Raw genomic sequence first — 20098 nt, 5'->3', positions numbered from 1 at the left:
TGTGCACTGCCTGGATTGATTACAAGAAGGCCTATGACTCAATGCCCCACAGCTGGATACTGGAATGCCTAGAATTGTACAAGATCAATGAGACCCTAAGAGCCTTCATCAGGAACTCAATGGGGATGTGGCGTACAACACTAGAGGCCAACTCCAAGCCCATAGCACAAGTCACCATCAAGTGCGGGATCTACCAAGGAGATGCTCTGTCCCCACTGCTGTTCTGCATAGGCCTGAACCCCCTCAGTGAGATCATTAACAAGACTGGCTACGGATACCGACTACGGAACGGAGCAGTTGTCAGCCACCTCCTGTACATGGATGACATCAAGCTGTATGCCAAGAGTGAACGAGACATCGATTCACTGATCCACACTACCAGGCTATACAGCAATGACATTGGAATGTCGTTCGGACTGGAGAAGTGTAGTCGGATGGTAACAAAGAGAGGGAAGGTAGTCAGAACTGAGGGGATTGAACTACCAGAAGGCAACATTGCAGACATAGAGGACAGTTACAAGTACCTGGGGATCCCGCAGGCAAATGGGAACCATGAAGAGGCCGCTAGAAAAGCTGCAACCACCAAGTACCTGCAGAGGGTCAGGCAAGTCCTGAGGAGTCAGCTGAATGGTAAGAACAAGATCCGGGCCATCAACACGTACGCCCTGCCCGTGATCAGGTACCCTGCTGGGGTAATAGGCTGGCCAAAGGAGGAGATAGAAGCCACTGACATAAAGACAAGAAAGCTCCTTACCATGCATGGAGGGTTTCACCCCAAGTCCAGCACCCTGAGGCTGTACGCTAAGCGGAAGGAAGGGGGCCGGGGACTGGTGAGTGTCAGCACCACAGTCCAGGATGAGACAACGAACATCCAAGAATACATTGGGAAGATGGCCCCAACTGACCGAGTGCTCAGTGAATACCTCAGGCAGCAGAAACCCAAGAAAGAGGAGGGAGACGAGGAACCATCATGGAAGGACAGGCCCCTGCACGGTATGTACCACCGGCAGATAGAGGAGGTGGCTGATATCCAGAAATCCTACCAGTGGCTGGACAAAGCTGGACTGAAAGACAGCACAGAGGCACTAATCATGGCAGCACAAGAACAAGCTCTGAGCACAAGATCCATAGAGGCTGGGGTCTATCACACCAGGCAAGACCCCAGGTGCAGGCTGTGTAAAGATGCCCCAGAGACAATCCAGCACATAACAGCAGGGTGCAAGATGCTAGCAGGCAAGGCATACATGGAACGCCAATAACCAAGTGGCCGGCATAGTGTACAGGAACATCTGTGCCGAGTATAACCTGGAAGTCCCGAGGTCAAAATGGGAGGCGCCCCCAAGGGTGGTGGAGAATGACCGAGCTAAGATCCTGTGGGACTTCCAGATACAGACGGACAAAATGGTGGTGGCTAACCAACCGGACATAGTGGTGGTAGACAAACAGAAGAAGACGGCCGTAGTGATCGATGTAGCGGTTCCGAATGACAGCAATATCAGGAAGAAGGAACACGAGAAGCTGGAGAAATACCAAGGGCTCAGAGAAGAGCTCGAGAGGATGTGGAGGGTGAAGGTAACGGTGGTCCCCGTGGTAATCGGAGCACTAGGTGCGGTGACTCCCAAGCTAGGCGAGTGGCTCCAGCAGATCCCGGGAACAACATCGGAGATCTCTGTCCAGAAGAGCGCAGTCCTGGGAACAGCTAAGATACTGCGCAGGACCCTCAAGCTCCCAGGCCTCTGGTAGAGGACCCGAGCTTGAAGGATAAACCGCCCGCAGGGGCGTGCTGGGTGTTATATATATATATATATATATATATACATACATACACACATACATACATACATACAAGGGAGGGGTAGAGAGAATTTGTGGTCCCTGCCAGGACAGACCTTTCTAAGCTGATTATACTGTCTCTGCACTGAGCCATAATTTAAGGGCGGCAGTATGTCAGTGTCAGTAACATTTATTTATAGCCGTTCCTTGATTTTGCGCACACACAGTTAGTTAGAGACTTGCTTTTAACTGGTAATGAACTTGTGTAATAGTTTTCCATCTTTTACTTTAAACAGCTTGCAATTTCTAAAATGCAAACAAATGAGGCGTTCATTAAAGTATTAAAGCATTTCTTATCCAATTACTGTATTAATTGATGGAATAATCAACAGAATACTCGATTACTAAAATAATCCATCACTGCAGCCCTAGAGATGGTTACAGAAATAATTAAATTGAAGATTTGGCTTAATATAAACAAATTATGATTATATTTGAATAAAAATTATGCTATTTGGAAATATCAGATCAGATCCACATATAAAGATTCAAATAAATTGAGTTGATATTGAGTCAATGAGGTGAATCATACAGAGGAACATGATGAATTTCAGTGAATGTCTCTGTTCAGTAAGTTACTACTTTGTGCTTGTTCAGACATTACAGTTAACATTCCCAGACTTGAGGTATTTGACTTTGATGTCAGGAAATAAAGTTATGCAGTTGCAAAAAGAAGAATGGAAAGGTGACGTAGATGAGCTGTGAAAGTATGAAGATGCGTAGGCGAGAATGCAGAGAATCTTGGCGAGAGAGAGGATGCCTGAGGAATGCAGTAGTGTACTGGTACCAATTTCCAAGAACAAGCGTGATGTGCAGAGCTGTAGTAGCACAGATGGATTAACATGAAGATTCATAACATGAAGATATGGAAGAGAGTTGTTGAAGCTAGGGTAAGAATAAAAGTGACAATCAGCAAGCAGCGGTTTGACTTTGTGCTGAGAGTATTACTGTTGTGATATTTGCCTTGAGAACGTTGATAGAGAAGCATAGAAAAGGTCAGAAGGAAGTTTACTGTGTTTGTATCTGTGGTGCAGGACCTGTATGAGGACGACAAAGTGGTGAGGTATGTGGTAGGAGTGACAGATGGGTCCAAGGTGGGAGTGGGATTACATCAGGAATGGCTCATATTTGCAATTTGAAATTTAGTATGAGCAAGTCAGGATATGTGTGTGAATGTGAAGGTGACAGGTTTAAAAGTCAACATGCAAGAGGTAGAGATAGTGAAGGCATACGACTTCGAATTTCAAAGGTCCAAAGCAGCAGACAGTGCACAAAAATAGATGAAGAAGAGAGTGCAGGCAGGGTGGATGAATGTTAGGGGCGATTTGTGATACGATAGCAACAAGAGTAAAAGAGAAAGTTTACAAGATGGTTGTGAAACTTGCTGTGATGTATGGTTGACACTAACACTGACAAGAGGCTGCGTTTTTCATTCGGAGTGAGCAGGACTAAAAAGTACATCAGAGGGACAGCTCAGGTTTGAGGTTTAGAGATAAATGTTAGAGAGGTAAGGCTGAGATGATTAGGACATGTGTAGAGGAGGGATAGTGGCAAACAAAGACAAAGGATGTTAAAGAAGTAGCTGCCATCTTCCAGGAAGATTCATGGATGTAGGACATGCAGCTGGTTGGTGTGAGGCAGGATGTTGGAGACAGAAGTAAAGCATTTGTTGTGGTGACCCCACAACCAGCCACACAGGAAGAAGAGCTAAAACCCCAAAACCTGAACAAGGACTAGACTGATCAAGACATGATTTTTCTGGTGGCTGGTGGTTTAGCAGTTTGGACACATGCATCAAGACTGGTGGTGAACCATGCATGAGTTTTCTGAACGATATGACAAGTTTAATCAGCTAAATGCGTGAGAAGATGCAGTAATTTACTAATCTTCCAACAATGTTGTGTCAAATTAAAAATAAGCAAACGTGGTGCTTCCTGCAAAACAGAGACACAAAGCTAGGATGTCAAAAAGGAAAAGAAATTCTAAGACTGCATCATGATTTCAGTTTCCAAAAGGTTTGCCTGTCTTTTAGTCCATGTTTGTTCCAGCTTATTTAGACTAGTATAGAGACAGATATGGTGACTTTATTTAATCAGTCCAACCGCTGTATCACTTTACCTCACTGTAAGTTCCTCTTGTAATTGTAATGCCTCTTTATACCACAAGATGGTATAGTCAGCCAATGTAACATCCAGACTGCCCATACTCTAACATTAGCAGTGTTAGGTGTGGCTGTGTGCAGACAGGAATAGGACCCAAGGTGCAGACTCCGGAGACAGAACTTAAACAAAAACAGCTTTAATGCTGAACGCAAACATCACATAACTGGAAAATGTCAAAAATAAACTAACACCGGTGGACAGGCAAAACACACAGCAAAATAAACGGTAGATCGCAACACAGACACAGAGAAACACTGGGCTTAAATACACAGAAGGAGCAATCAGGGAATGAGTAACAGGAGGGAAACACAGCTGGGACAAATCAGAGCTGACGAGACCAAAGAAGCGTAAACTGAACACACTGAGATAAGACACAGACCTTCAAAGTAAAACAGGAAACACATAACACAGACTCACATGCAGGCACTACAGAGGGAACAGAGACGTGGGAACAGGGCAGACACAAACACTGACTGAACACGGGGATATAGAAACTAAGGATACACATAGACGCGAACTAGACAAGGGGATGCAGGTGATAGGGGAGACAGAGCAACTAAAGAAGACAGAGACCTAAGCCATAAGACAGAACTCAAAGAAACCAAAAACTAGACAGTATAAATAATATCATAAACTCAAAAACCCTGGGTCAACGACCCAAGCATCCTAACAAGCAGTGCATATTTTTCTTTCATACAGTCCATGATTGTGACCTCTTATCCACCGTCCTGACAGACAAACAGTGAAGGCAGCATCTGTTGATTTTATACTTTTATTCTTTGGTCTAAGTACTCTGAGTCATTATAAAAACAGCTAAAATGTGCAAATGAACACAAAAGTGGTTTTTAATAACAACAAGCCAAACACCATTTTCTTCATACCACTCTCTCTAGCCTATTTTTGAACTATGCGTCTCGTTGGTGTTGTGGATGCACGTTAGCTACTTTCTGAGACAGAAATAAATGTTTGTGAGACAGCACAATACTGCTACCAGAATGAACCTTCTGTTAAGATTCATACTTAATGCAGAGGGAATTAAAACCCCACACTAGCTAGTAGCAGAAGAGCTGTGCAAACTAAGGGCTGAAATATCACATTCAAATAGCAAAGATTTGTCAAGATCAGTTTATCATATATCTTTATATCTGCAGTTCACTGAACAGTGAAAATAGACTGACAAATTATAATTGTGTAAAGTCATATACCTCTGTGACAAGGCCACAGTGAAAATGAAAGTCTTATTATTAAAACCCCTGGGGGGTCTTGGGTCGATTTGTGGCTATTTTCAAATTTTGATTACATGCCATTTGCACAGTGTTGAATGGACTATAGCCAAATTCTCCAAAAAAAAGTTTGATATGATTTTATTTCAAAATTCAAGTCTGACTTCCTCCAGTGGAGGAGTTCAAGTATCTCGGGGTCTTGTTCGCGAGTGATGGGAGAAGGGAGCTGGAGATCGACAGACGGATTGGGGCTGCGGCTGCAGTAATGCGGACGCTGCACCGGTCAGTCGTGGTGAAGAGGGAGCTGAGTGTAAAAGCGAAGCTCTCAATTTACCGGTCGATCTACGTCCCTACCCTCACCTATGGCCACGAGCTGTGGGTAGTGACCGAAAGAACGAGATCGCGGATACAAGCGGCGGAAATGAGCTTCCTCCGAAGGGTGGCTGGCCTCTCCCTTAGAGATAGGGTGAGAAGTTCGGCCATCCGGGAGGGGCTTAGAGTAGAGCAGCTGCTGCTCCACATCGAAAGGAGCCAGCTGAGGTGGTTCGGGCATCTGGCAAGGATGCCCCCTGGGCGCCTCCTGGGCGGGGTGTTCCAGGCATGTCCCACCGGGAGGAGGCCCCGGGGCAGACCCAGGACACGCTGGAGAGATTATATCTCTCGGCTGGCCTGGGAACGCCTTGGTATTCCCCCGGACAAGCTGGAGGAGGTGGCTGGGGAGAGGGAGGTCTGGACCTCTTTGCTTAGGCTGCTACCCCCGCGACCCGACCTCGGATAAGCGGATGAAGATGGATGGATGGATGGAAGTCTGACTTCCTTCAATTAGCTTCAGTGGCTAAGCTACAGACAAACTTACACTATCGGTCCTAGTGGTCGATTTGTGCCCCATTGAAACCCATTATAAACGCTATTTTTCACTGTACAATTATTACCATTAACGTAGTGGCGATGGCTTAAGTTTCACTTTCATTCTGGACTCAGGGCCTTAGAATTGTAATTTTTTTATTTGTCCACCGGGTGGCGACCTTGCTCCACATTTGACCCGGGGCTGGAAAACAGCAAGAGCAACAGCGGGCTGCTTTGGCCGACCTGCGGGAAATGAAGCCTCATTTTCGGCGTGCAGCAGCGGCTTCGCCCGCTGATCGGTCGGAACCATTTTTGGTCCCTAGGACCGTTTGAGGGTGCATTTATTTTTTTTAATCAACAGGAAATGACGTATTTGTTTTCACGTGGTAGCGGAAGTGTGTGCTGCAGACACGGGAACCGAACCATATGCTCCGGCGCTGCGTGAAACACACCCGCGGCAGAGGCACTCCTCCCCGGGGGAGCAGGAGCAGCAGCGCCGCCTGGGGACATTTTCGGCTTCTGCAAAAAAAATTAAAAACGGATCGAAATTAATGTTGGTGCCAATCTTTTGTCCATCTAAAGGCCTAATTATAATAACAATAAAATATTACTTCAAATGTTTTTTTTGGAAAATATTTTATGTTTTATGTTTTATGTTTTTGGGGCAAAAAAAGCAGTGCGCTCATGTGACGAAACCGGGATATAAAGGGTTAAAATCCGCGAAATGTAATTAAAACTTGACATGAATATTTCAAGGAGAAGTAGGTCTAAAAGATTGGCTAATTTAAAGTGGAATAAAATATTAATATATAATTTTTTTATAGCACTTTTTTGGGCGTGGTCGATTTGTGGCTCTAGGTCCGATAGTGTATGCATTTTTCTAAGACCCCCCAGGGGTTTTAATAACAAAAACAGAGGTGAGTGAATTCTTGGGGCTGGCTCGGTACAGGTTCACGCTAAACTTTGCTCAGCTGACTGGCCCCCTGGCCAATGCGACCTGAATGGGTGCCTCAGATCAGATCCATAGCTTGTTTTTTTTGTGCACAGCTGAGATTCTTGGTCTTTGTTTGGCTTACCATCCTGTGTCATATATGTATATGCAATACTGGTCCATTTTCCCAATTCCAAAACCAGGTCCACTGTTTTCCATTTAACTTCCTTAACTGGATTCTTATGACCCGTATGAGTTCAAGCTCAAGTGAACAGTTTCCACTGCCCGGGATAGGAGGGTGTCTGAGGGCGGGGATCTGATGGCTGGACTTTAGTCCATGGGCCCGGCCGGGCACAGCCAGAAAAAGGGACACGGAACCATCCTCCTGCAGGCCCACCACCCACTAGAGGCGCTGTGGGGTTTGGGTGCAAGGTATACCAGGTGACAGCCAGGAGCAGAGGTGATCCCCTGCTATCTAAACGAGCAATTGGGACATGGAATGTCACCTCTTTGGTGGGTAAGGAACCTGAGTTATTGTATGAGGCTTAGAGGTACCGGCTATATATATATATATATATAGTCGAGCTCACCTGAACGCACGGTTTGGGCTCTGGAACCAGTCTCCTGGAGAGGGGCTGGACTCTGTTTAAGTCTGGAGTTGCCCTTGGTGGGAGGCGGCGGGCTGGGGTGGGTATCCTAGTTGATTCTCCAAATCAACAGGATCTAACTGTTTCTTTCCACAAGTAAATGCTGGAATCTTTAATTCTGCTTGGCATCTCCGAATGGAATCTTTGACCAGGAAACCCCTGTCTGCTAAAACTACATCACCTGGGAGCAAATGAGATAAAAAATTTCTTTGTTCTGTAATAAACTTGCCACTTGTGCGACCTCCCCATCCAGAGGAGATGAAACAAATAGAACCTTGAGGTCAAATTGTAGCAATCTACTCGGTTTCTCTAGAAATATTTCTAAACAATCTATGATGCAAATGTAGCACCCCACCCGTTATACTGAGTCTAAACCCACTTACCTCAGATTGGACCCCCTAGGCGGGGTGTTAAGTTCGTTACCGCCTAGATACCACAAATGGTTCTGGTATAGACAGGAATCAGGGAAACTACCAGTAAACCCTTGCCTGCAGGTTAAACTTAACCGGTAGTAAGTTTTTTTTTAACACTTTATTTGTAGTTTTTCAATTATCATACATAGCATTCTTATTATTTTACAGATAACCACAAAACAACAATCCCCACAGATAACAAAGACAGATAATACCAAGATAGGGAAAGGGAAACAAACAAACAACAAAAAACAAAATAAAACAAAAAAAACCACAACAACAACAGGGGAGAAAGAAAAAGGGGGCGGTGCACCTCTCAATTGTTTTTACAGGACTGTTCCAGGGCAAACAAAAACATTCAAGATTCCAGTTCCCGACCAGGTAGATTGTTGACGTATGTTAACAGAGGGTCCCATGTTGTGTGGAATTTGCTGATGGATCCGTTGAGAGTACATCTGATTTTTTCCAGTTTGACATTTTGCATAACATCCCTTATCCAGTGGTGGTGTGATGGAGCAGTAGTAGACTTCCATTTAAATAAAATCAGGCGTCTCGCTAATAATGACAAAAAGGCAATGACTGCTCTGTAAATGGGCAGGGGGAACAGAAGTCACGATACCAGAGAAACAACCAAAAAAAGGGGCAAGGCGAGATGTTATAGGCATAGGCTTTAGAGATGACTTCAAAAAATGATGACCAGAAAGGAATAATTTTCAGACAGGACCAAAACATATGAAGGGAAGTAGCAGGAGTCTGTTTGCATCTATCACACGATGGGTCTATGTTCGGAAATATTTTTGCTAATTTAGCTTTTGAAAAATGTAACCTGTGTAACACTATTGTATCAGGGAGTGTCTTGAACACACAGAAGACGAATGGACCCTGGTAAGAGCCATACCCCACTCTTCGTCAGACAGCTGGGCACCCAAATCATTCTCCCACTGTTTTCGAATGTATGAAATAGACAGGTTACAACTATCCATAATATGTGAGTAAATAAATGATATTCTGCCTTTTTTCATCTCATTGACCCTTAGTATAGAATCCAAACAGGAAGGAGGGGGGAGAGTAGGAAAATTAGCAACCTTTTTACGTATAAAATCTCTGATTGGCAAGTATCGCAAGAAATGGTTATTAGTCAGACCAAATTTTCAAGATAGATGTTCAAAGCTAGCAAACATATCATTAATATACAAATCCTCAATACTGTGAATGCCCCTGTCTACCAAATTTTGAAGCCATTGTCCACTAAGGATGGTTGAAACAGATGGTTACGTATTATTGGAGAGTGAATAGAAATACTCTGAATACCCAGATGTTTTTTAAACTGATTTACAATGCGTAGCGATTGAGTAACAATTATGTTATCTTTAACATTATTAACTAGAGGTGGTAGGGGTGCGCAGAGTAAAGCTGGGAGTGAATGGGGCCTGCTACCAAGTCTCTAAGTTGCTGCAATTCTTCCTCCATAATAAATTTAGACCAAAAAACAGGGAAAATTAAATCAGCAAGGTGCTAAAATCCTATTACTCTTCCTCCTAAACCTGGATACTGCTGTCTTGTCTGCTCAAATATTAACGACTTACCAGCAGTGGTGGACCAAAAGAAAACCACACAAAAAACCCCACTATAGTCTATTCACCTGAAGCTGTATGTAGCAGGTTGAAAAAGCTACATGTTTATTTTCATAAGAAAACCAATTACCCCCTTATTTTTTGTTTATTATTGTGACTTATTTTGACATTGTTATGTGTTGCCAGACCATGGTTATATTTCATTATGCCAATAGATGGTGCTCTTGCACTGCTGTGGAACTACCAGAGAGACTAGCTATAGGCTCTGCGCATGCGCAGCTCAGAAATAAATGAGTTCCGTCCTGAGCAAGACGCTAACTTCGGTGTCCTCTCTATTAATCCACAGGTACTGACAAACAAACTTTTATGTTACCGAACTGGTTCTAAATGTCATGGAAGTTGAGTAACAACTGTTCGGCTATATTTTGAGATGAGAGTGATGATGTTGTTTTGTGGTATTTTGTTGTAATGAGTATTAGTGTATCATCGGCATAATGCTATAATGCTACGTAGCACTATAAGTATATGCTATGACAGTGGCAACCTGCGACTTCTGAAAATGTGTTGTAGTGTTTGTTTTAGTGTTAGCCAAGCAGTACTGAGTACATGTATTAAGGGGAAAGCTTTTTGTTGGTGAAACAACGTTTGCAGTCGTCTGCCGCCATGTTGTGTTGCGTTCAGGGGACGCCATGTTCAAAAGTAATAGCGCTGGGGTTTCCCCTGGCAGGACGAGTCGTCCGTCCAGAGGATATGACCAAGTTTTGAGTCTCAGTGATGTGGCAGCTTTGTTTCCATGCAGAGAATTCAAGTTGCATGGTGGACAAATTTCAGATCTTGGCTCGGATATGTCCTACAGTAGTCTGTGCAAACAAATTGATGAGGGGTTACAAGAAGGGTTTACTGAGTGTGAAATAATCAGAACCGTGCTAAAGATAATGAAGCCTGGTACTCTCAAGGAAATGTTAACCAACAAAGATGATTTGACAGTTGATGGTTTGAAGAAACTTCTCCGCTCTCATATTCGAGACAAGAATAGCGCTGAACTCTTTCAAGAGCTAAGTAATGCTAAGCAGCAAGACAAAGAGAGTGCACAGCAGTTTTTGTACAGAATTATAGGATTAAAACAGCGTGTACTATTTGAGTCACGACAGCCTGGTGCAGACTTTAGCTATGACAAAAAGCTTGTGCAAGGCACATTTCTTCACACACTTTATCAAGGGTTCAATGAAAAAAACAACTATGTGAGACAAGACCTCAAACCTTTTCTTAATGACTTGCAGGTTAGTGACGATTTTTTGCTTGAACAGATTACAAAGTCCACCAGTGAGGAAGCTGAGAGACTAAGGCGACTGGGTACAGCATCTAAAATCAGACCTGTGACTGTAAGCTCAGTCAGTGTTAGCCGCTCAGCTTGCTAACACTGAGCAAGACTTGACTGAGCAAGCGAAGGTTGACACTGAGCTACAGGCTAACCGTGCAGCTATTAGAGAACTGACTGCCCAAGTGTCTTCACTGACCAGACAGCTAACTAAAGTGGTGAGCCAGACTGATAGTGTGACATCTGGAGACTCCTGCTCACCCCTGAACCACCCTCCAACACCTCCAGCTGAGAACCGGGGCAGATGTGGTGATTGTGTACAGCAAGGCAAAGTGAGCTGCCCCCACTGCTTTGCGCGTAGCCAGCCAGGAGACCGGGCTATTGGCTGCCTGCGGCGTAAGGTGTCGGGAAACGGGGTGAGGTCACTGGAGAGGGGCTGCCAGTGACCGAACAAGCCGAGGAGTCCCCAGCACACACCAATTTTGCTAAGACTTCAAGTGTGGTGAGATCAAATGCACCCAGTCCTGCACCACCAGCGAAACCCACTGCGCAACTTATTGGGAACAGATGTATGGTCTCATGTGCCATCAATGGAGTACCACTTAAGATGCTGCTTGATTCAGGGGCCCAAGTGACTATGGTATCAAGAGCGTGGATAGAGAAAAACATCCCCCACATTAAGATCAAGCCACTTGAGTCCCTCCTTTCAGACCAGCCCCTGGAAATAGCGGCAGCTAATGGTACAGACGTTCCATTTGATGGTTGGGCAGACACGGAACTTCAAATTCAGAGTGTGAACTATGGGCATGTCGCCATACAAGTGCCAGTGCTTATCAGTCAGCACAACCTTAACTGTCCTATTTTAGGCAGCAATGTAATAGCTGAAATCCTAAAAACCAATAAAGAACAGAAAGGTGGGGCTGACCTTTCTGCGCTCCTCAAAGAAGCGTTAAGTGTCAGCAGCAGTGCAGTAGATGCTCTAGTTTCAGCACTTCAGATGCCAACCCCTGATGAAATAGATCCTGAGTGCAGTGTGAGAACAGGAAAAAAAGGTGTAATGATTCCTGCAGGACAGATTTGTGAAGTAAAGTGTAGAGTCAGAGAATGGCCAAGAGGTGGCCCACGACTCTTCCAACCAGATCTAGAGAGCAGCTGCCCTGAGGGTTTGGAGTTGTTCCCAGCTTTGGTAGATGTCCCCAGTGGGTTGACAAAAATTGTTAAGATTCCCATTCAGAATCCTACCAAACATGACATTTTTCTCTCCAAAAGAACAGTCTTAGGTACATTGGAAGAGGTGACTGAAGTAAAACCTGTCAAGTATCTCTCTGCTGACGCAGGGTCATCAGCCCATACAAATGTAAAAGTGTGTTCAGTTCAGCTAGGTAACGAAAAGCACCAGACAGAAGTCAGTGAAGGTCAGAGATGGCATCCACCTGTTGATTTGTCCTACCTGACAGAGGTCAACATCGTTTTTTGGACACCACTCAGGCAGCCAGCAAGGAGAATGCGGCTAAACATGTCACTCTTGGTCAACATGCCGACAATGTTCCACACCACATTAAAATGAAAAGATATCATAGAAAACAAAAAGAAAGAGTGCATTTCAGGGCATCATAGACTTACCCAAACTAAATGCAAAGCACTTCAAAGAATCTGTAAAGATTATAAATAGCTGGCCTTTCAGGTAAAGTTTTCTTTTAATCAGGACATTAATGCACACATGAAAAAGGAAAACAAACAATATCATGCCTTTTTTCAGTTTTGTTCTTTCTTGGAATTCTAGATGTTTCATAAAACCTGATGATCCTCCATGCAAGTGGAATAAATGCAGACCAGAACAAATGAAATTAACACATAATAAGAAGCCTCCTAGATGACAAGCCTTTAATAACATTTAAAGAAGTCAATTTACCTTCTTTTCAAGCTCTTAAGACTACCATGACCTGGATGACTGAGAACCTAAACAGACACACCTCGTTCCTTATTCTTTTCCTTACTCCTTACTCTAATCAGTCAGGGTAAGTGGTCACACGAAGGTGGTTGTATCATGGTCCTGGATCTTGGACTTCCACTTTCTATTGCTATTAGAATTGAATGGTTTTTCTGGGCTTGTTTTACTGTGATTTATGAGGCCTATGGCTTCTGAGCTCTTATATTCCTTACATTCTGTGCTCTTTGGCTTAACCTAGGTTTTAAATCCTGCATTTAGTGTAAAAACACAACCAGTTTTTAGATTATGCAAAGCCAGGAAGGAAAGATGGAAAAACCCTGATGTTGTACGTTTACAACCTTCTTACAGATCTGTCATTAAAACACATTATAGTCTGATAAATTCACCAAGGTTCAATAATGATAGTTTTAGCGTTTTTGTCATTTGCACCCCTGGGGTGTTTTAACGGTTTGAGAGTAAGTAAAGAATAATTTCTTTGATAAGGTGGACCTTCTGGTTCTGTTGCACACACGCACATATAAAAAGGGATATTTCAAGTTTTGCGAAAGAAAAGTCATGATCATATCCCTCAGTGGCAGGGTGTGGTTTGTGTTGGAGCAGATGTTTCAGGGTGTGGTGACCTCCATCATCCAATCCCGTCTCCCCTGTAAAGGATGTTGCCGGGACCAAAGGGAGTGTGGTGTGGCAGCTGGAAAGCTGCTCAGACAGAGAGTTTGTAAAAACCTATAAGCAATACAACCCATAGCAAAGTGCGTGTGTGTGGGGGGTCGTCATTCTTGTCACACCCTCCAGCCGCACAAAATGATCCCTGTGAGTTTTGCTTACTCAAATCAAAGACTGTCTTAAATCAGGTGATATTGTTAAAAAGTTTATAGAGTAAATCACTGTTTCAAATAAGATAACATACACTCAACAAAAATATAAACGCAACACCTTTGTTACTGCTCCCATTCCCCATGGGATGGACGTAGAGACCTAAAATTCATTCCAGATACACAATATAACCATCCCTCCCAAACAGTGGTCACAAATCAGTCCAAATGTGTGGTAGTGGGCACATCTGCCATATTGAGATAATCCATCCCACCTCACAGGTGTGCCACATCAGGATGCTGATCTGACATCATGAGTAGTGCACAGGTGTACCTCAGACTGCCCACAACAAAAGGCCACCCTGGAATGTGCAGTTTTCTGCGCTATTGGGGGTCTGGGGACCCAGAACCGGTCAGTATCTGGTGTGACCACCATTTGCCTCATGCAGTGCAACACATCGTCGCATGGAGTCTATCAGATTGTCAATTGTGGCCTGTGGAACGTTGGTCCACTCCACTTCAATGGCTGTGCGAGGTTGTTGGGTATTCGTGGGAACTGGTACACGCTGTCGTATACGCCGGTCAAGCACATCCCGAACATGCTCAATGGGTGACATGTCCGGTGAGTATGCTGGCCATGCAAGAACTGGGACATTCTCAGCTGCCATCTGCCCTGAACAATGTGAACCATGATTCATCCGTGAAGCGCACACCTCTCCAACGTGCCAGACGCCATCGAATGTGAGCATTTGCCCACAGAAGTCTGTTACGGCGACGAGCTGGAGTCAGGTCAAGACCCCGATGAGGACGACGGGCATGCAGTTGAGCGTCCCTGAGACGGTTTCTGACAGTTTGTGCAGAAATTGTTTGGTTGTGCAAACCAATTGTTCCAGCAGCTGTCTGGGTGGCTGGTCTCAGACGATCTTGGAGGTGAACCTGCTGGATGTGGCTTCCCTTCATTGGCTTCCTGTTAAATCCAGAATTGAATTCAAAATCCTGCTCCTCACATACAAGGTCTTAAATAATCAGGCCCCATCTTATCTTAATGACCTTGTAGTACCATATCACCCTATTAGAGCGCTCCGCTCTCGCTCTGCAGGCCTACTTGTTGTTCCTAGAGTATTTAAAAGTAGAATGGGAGGGAGAGCCTTCAGTTTTCAGGCCCCTCTTCTGTGGAACCAGCTTCCAGTTTGGATTCGGGAGACAGACACTATCTCTACTTTTAAGATTAGGCTTAAAACTTTCCTTTTTTCTAAAGCATATAGTTAGGGCTGGACCAGGTGACCCTGAATCCTCCCTTTGTTATGCTGCAATAGATGTAGGCTGCCGGGGGATTCCCATGATGCATTGAGTTTTTCCTTTCCAGTCACCTTTCTCACTCACTATGTATTAATAGACCTCTCTGCATTGAATCATATCTGTTATTAACCTCTGTCTCTCTTCCACAGCATGTCTTTATCCTGTCTTCCTTCTCTCACCCCAACCGGTCGCAGCAGATGGCCGCCCCTCCCTGAGCCTGGTTCTGCCGGAGGTTTCTTCCTGTTAAAAGGGAGTTTTTCCTTCCCACTGTCGCCAAAGTGCTTGCTCATAGGGGGTCATATGATTGTTGGGTTTTTCTCTGTATCTATGAAGCGCCTTGAGGCGACTTTTGTTGTGATTTGGCGCTATATAAATAAAATTGAATTGAATTGAATTGAATGTGGAGGTCCTGGGCTGGTGTGGTTACACGAGGTCTGCGGTTGTGAGGCCGGTTGGATGTGCTGCCATATTCTCTGAAACGCCTGTGGAGACGGCTTATGGTTGAGAAATGAACATTCAATGCACGGGCGACAGATCTGGTTGACATTCCTGCTGTCAGCATGCCAATTGCACGCTCCCTCATTGCTTGTGGCATCTGTGGCATTTTGCTGTGAGACAAAACTGCACATTCCAGGGTGGCCTTTTGTTGTGGGCAGTCTGAGGTACACCTGTGCACTACTCATGATGTCAGATCAGCATCCTGATGTGGCACACCTGTGAGGTGGGATGGATTATCTCAATATGGCAGATGTGCCCACTACCACACATTTGGACTGATTTGTGACCACTGTTTGGGAGGGATGGTTATATTGTGTATCTGGAATGAATTTTAGGTCTCTACGTCCATCCCATGGGGAATGGGAGCAGTAACAAAGGTGTTGCGTTTATATTTTTGTTGAGTGTATTAATGCATTAATTTTGGGGTTCAGCACACAGAGCTGTAAAAATAACAATTTTAATTCAGCCTAATCATTTTATTACTGAGTGTGCTTAAAACATGTTGTAAATATGTTGAAATGTCTCTTCTCCAGCTGGCTGTAAACCAAAACTCTTAACATGCTCCTGACTTTCTCCAGGGTGGCAAGATTGTACAAAATAAATATTTAATGACTTCACAAAACAAGAATTGGGTACACAAGTTTGAATTTATTTTGGATTTTCTTTAATCCACACAGGATAAAAAGTATACACATATGCTCAAATATATACATGTACCCCACTAATATTTGGTGAAATATCCCTTAGGAAGTTGACAAGATGCTAGTCATCAACAAGCTTCTGGCATAATTCTGGCTGAATAATTGACCAATATTCTTGGCCAAATTAGTAGAGTTCATGTAAATTGGTTGGTTTCCAGGTACGGACCTGGCTTTTAAACATAATCCACAAATTTTCAATATAGTTAAGGTGGGGGCTGTGGGAAGGCTCCTTCATCCATCCATCCATCCTACACTCTTCCACTTATCCAATTCAAGGTTGGGTGGTAGGCGGGGGACTAACCCAGCCTTCATAGGACAGACACTCAACAGGGTGCCAGTCTGTGGCAAGGGTATTCCAGAAGCTTACTTTAACCTGGTTCATCCATTTCAAAACAACTTCTGATATGTGTTTGGAACTTTGGAATTAATCCTCCTCCATTATTCCATCCACTAACAGTCTTCCATTTACCACTACCACTGGCAGCAAAATGACCCCGGAGCATGATGCTACCACCACCATGCTAAAGATTTGTACAGTGTTCTTGGGTTTGAAACCATTACCACTCCTCCAGACATGCAGTTGTGGTCCCGCGTTTATATACACCGATATGAACATGAATGTCAGGCTAATTTCAGGCTTTAACTGTTTTCTTGGAACTGTTTCTTTTCCAGGGTGGAATGATTGTACACCATATTTCTTTAATGACTTAAAAAAACAGTATTGGGTGCACAAGGGATAATACAAATTTTGTATTATCTCTGATGCAAACAGGATAAAAAAAACACACTACCAGTCAAGCGTTTGGACACACCTTCTCATTCAAAGTTTTTTTTTATTTTTACTACTTTCTACATTGTAGATACAAACTGAAGACATCAAATATATGAAGCAAAGATATGGAATTATGTAGCAAAGAGAAACTTGATGACTCTAAATATGTCTGTTATCTGAGTGTGACAATTTCAGACATCTTCGATATGCTGGCAAAGTGGTAACACATTTGACTAGTTAATTTTAGTGTTTTAACTAGTGTTCTCAGCGTTAATCTCGTTAAAATGACGTGCGTGGGGCTTCATGGCGTCAAGGCATTAGCACGGTTAGCTTGTTAATGCGTTAGCGCCGTGCAGCCCTACGCATGGGGTGATCCGCGGTAGCTCAGTAACGGAGATTTGACGCGTTAATGTGGTTATGGCATTAACGTCATTTTATCGAGATTAACGCTTACAGCACTTGTTTTAACTCATGATCTTGAAATATTCTGTCGTTTAGAAATGGCTTCAAGTTTCTCTACTTAGATCCTCATGGAGCTCTTGGACTTTCACATTGTTCTGAGTACTGTCAAACCCGTAAGTGCTTTTAAAAAGTTTTTCTTTTTTGCTGACAAAGAAAAATTACCAGTAACTCATAATTAATGAGAAGTTTATAGGCCCTGGTCTTGCAGAGTTAAAAGACATTGTACAAACTCCAGTATCACTTATTAAAACAGTTAAAGTGGGAGTCTGTTTATATATTTGAGCCTGTTGAGAGAGGTGGAATTAGAGAAAAAAGATTGTCCCCTGGCTTATGTCTCATTACATCTGAGAGAGGGTTAAAGGACTTTACATCTAGCTTTTTATGTTAAAAGTGATAAGGAGTGCTAAAACAGAGTTTAATTGTATGGGTTTGCTAATAGTAAATCTAATAATTAAATTCTTGATCAAAAAATGTAATCAAAATGTAAGAGAGAATTGAGAAGATTTTGCTGTGGACAGAAAACATGCGGTCAAAGTAGCTCTCTATGCAGGTGAAACATGCCGTCCTTAAGCTGTGAAAGCAGAAAAAAAAAACTATCCGAGAAAGTCCTGCAATATTAGGAGTGGCAAAATCTAGAGTTTGGCACATCCTGAGAAAGAAAGAAAGAAAGTGGTGGATGATTGCAGAATGGTTTCCACAGTGACGAGAAACTCCTTCAAAACAGCCAACCAACACTTTCCAGGAGGTAGGAGTATTCATATCAAAGTCTATAGACTTCAGGCTGTCATTGCCAAGACAGGGGTTTCATCCAAGTGTCAGAAATGAAGAGTTTATTTTCAGTTATTTAGTTTGTCCAATTACTTTTGAGCCCCTGAAATGAAGGGGTTGTGTTAAAAATGTTTTAGTTCCTGACATTTTTACACAATGTTTTTGTTCAACCCACTAAATTAAAGCTGAAAGTCTGCACTTCACCTGCTGTTGTGTTTCATTGTTGAGTTGTTTCATGTAAAATTCATCTCTGTCCAAACTGGACCTAACTGTTGATGGATTAAAGACGAATCAAAAATAAAGTCAAACTTTTCTTGCTTTTTGAATTCATTAAAGATTCATGCTGAACAATCATTCCACTTTAGAAAAAGGGTAGTTCAAAGATGTAATTAAAAACCTCAAATTACCATGACCTTCATTCCTATAATTAGTGTATGCAAATTTTTGAACAGAACTCTACCACTTATCATTGCAGCCAAAAAGCTCAATCTGCATCTCATCTGATCATAACTTTTATGATCAGATGCATTCGGTCTGTCCATGTAGGCTGCTTCAAATTTCAGTTGAGCTTGAAGGTGCTGATTTTGGAGCAGGGGTCTTGGTCAGCATTCTCTGTCCATAGCAATGTAAAGCCAATAGTTCCCTGTTCATGGCAGGCTTCAGCTTTGGTGGTTCCTGAGTTATTTTTGAACGTCTGAACAATTTTGTGTGATCCAAGGGTGAAACTTTGGGTAATTTCCCAGACCATGGCAAAGTGATGACACGTCAGAAACCTTTCCAGTTACATGTACATGTTTTATGTAAATCTACAATTCTCTTTCTAAGGTAGTTACTGAGCTCCCATTTTTCTGAGTACTGGTCAGTTCAATGTCAAAAAAATCATTTTATATGGGCAACAAGAAACTACCAAATTATTAAAAGATTTAAGTGAATGTATGTATATTTTTGCCCTGCTTGTGTACCTTTAACCCTGTTGTGGATTAGAGAAAATAAAAAAATAAATTCAAACCTGCTCATCCAATTCTTCTTCTTTAAAGTCATTAAAGATTTATGCTTTACAATTTATTGTCTAAGGAGCTTGGAAAGAAAAATTTACAATTCATTCCAAACTTGAAAAAAAAAACAGTTCAAAGAAATCAAGCCAAAAATGATGAAGAAATGTAAAATTCTACCTACAACTGTATGATCACACTCTGCAACACCACCACCACCTGTCGCCATTTCCAAAGACATACACTTAGACAAGTTTCATATTGAAAACACTGAAATATTGGACATGCCCCTTGCTACAAAGGTAATTTGTAAAAGTGAGCTTTGTTGTCTGACACTGAAGCGGAGGGAATTTGCAATTAACTTCCTGTAGATACCTGACAAGAGTATCTTCTTACTGAAAGTAAAGCTGGGACCATGGTTGGTTTTGTCCTTCACAAGTTTTGCAAATTGTTGGCGTGGTCAAAATTGTTTGTTAAACCCAGATGTGTGTGTGTGTGTTGTTTGTTTTTCAAATCACTGTTTGTAAAGGTGAGGACTGTTTCAATGAGTACACAATATATTACCATGCAACAACCACACATGGACACCCTTAGACATGTGCACTGTTCAAATACACGCAGGAGACATCTACTGGACAGCAGCTTAGGGCTAGGATACACGGGTAGCATTTGGCAGCAATACCGCCAACAGGAGGAAAATGTTTTCTATTAAATGTTTGGTATTCACAAGACCTCAAATTTTTCATGATGAGTAATGCTGTTGAATCAGTATTCTGGGTCAGAGTTAAGTATAAATTTGAACCACCTGCAGTTTCACCAGTGAACCATGTATGGTATGGTTAGGGTTAAGTTAGATTTAAGACGTAAACTAGCATACTTTCAATAACCGGACTTTA

General features: G+C 42.9%; 1 protein-coding gene across 1 annotated transcript; it reads left to right on the top strand.

Annotated features, from left to right (window-relative positions):
• The first annotated feature begins 9956 nt into the window (after positions 1-9956).
• LOC113021496 (uncharacterized) lies at positions 9957-12764 on the top strand. Its single transcript, XM_026166255.1, has 2 exons — positions 9957-9975; positions 10937-12764. The coding sequence occupies exon 2, from the start codon at positions 11519-11521 to the stop codon at positions 12512-12514; it is 996 nt and encodes a 331-aa protein (XP_026022040.1). The 5' UTR covers positions 9957-9975; positions 10937-11518; the 3' UTR covers positions 12515-12764.
• The last annotated feature ends 7334 nt before the right edge of the window (positions 12765-20098 follow it).

This window comes from Astatotilapia calliptera, chromosome 4, assembly GCF_900246225.1.
Source record: "Astatotilapia calliptera chromosome 4, fAstCal1.2, whole genome shotgun sequence".
Classification (NCBI taxonomy): domain Eukaryota; kingdom Metazoa; phylum Chordata; class Actinopteri; order Cichliformes; family Cichlidae; genus Astatotilapia; species Astatotilapia calliptera.
The sequence above is the reverse complement of the archived record's forward strand: the minus strand, read 5'-3'. Positions and strand labels throughout refer to the sequence as shown.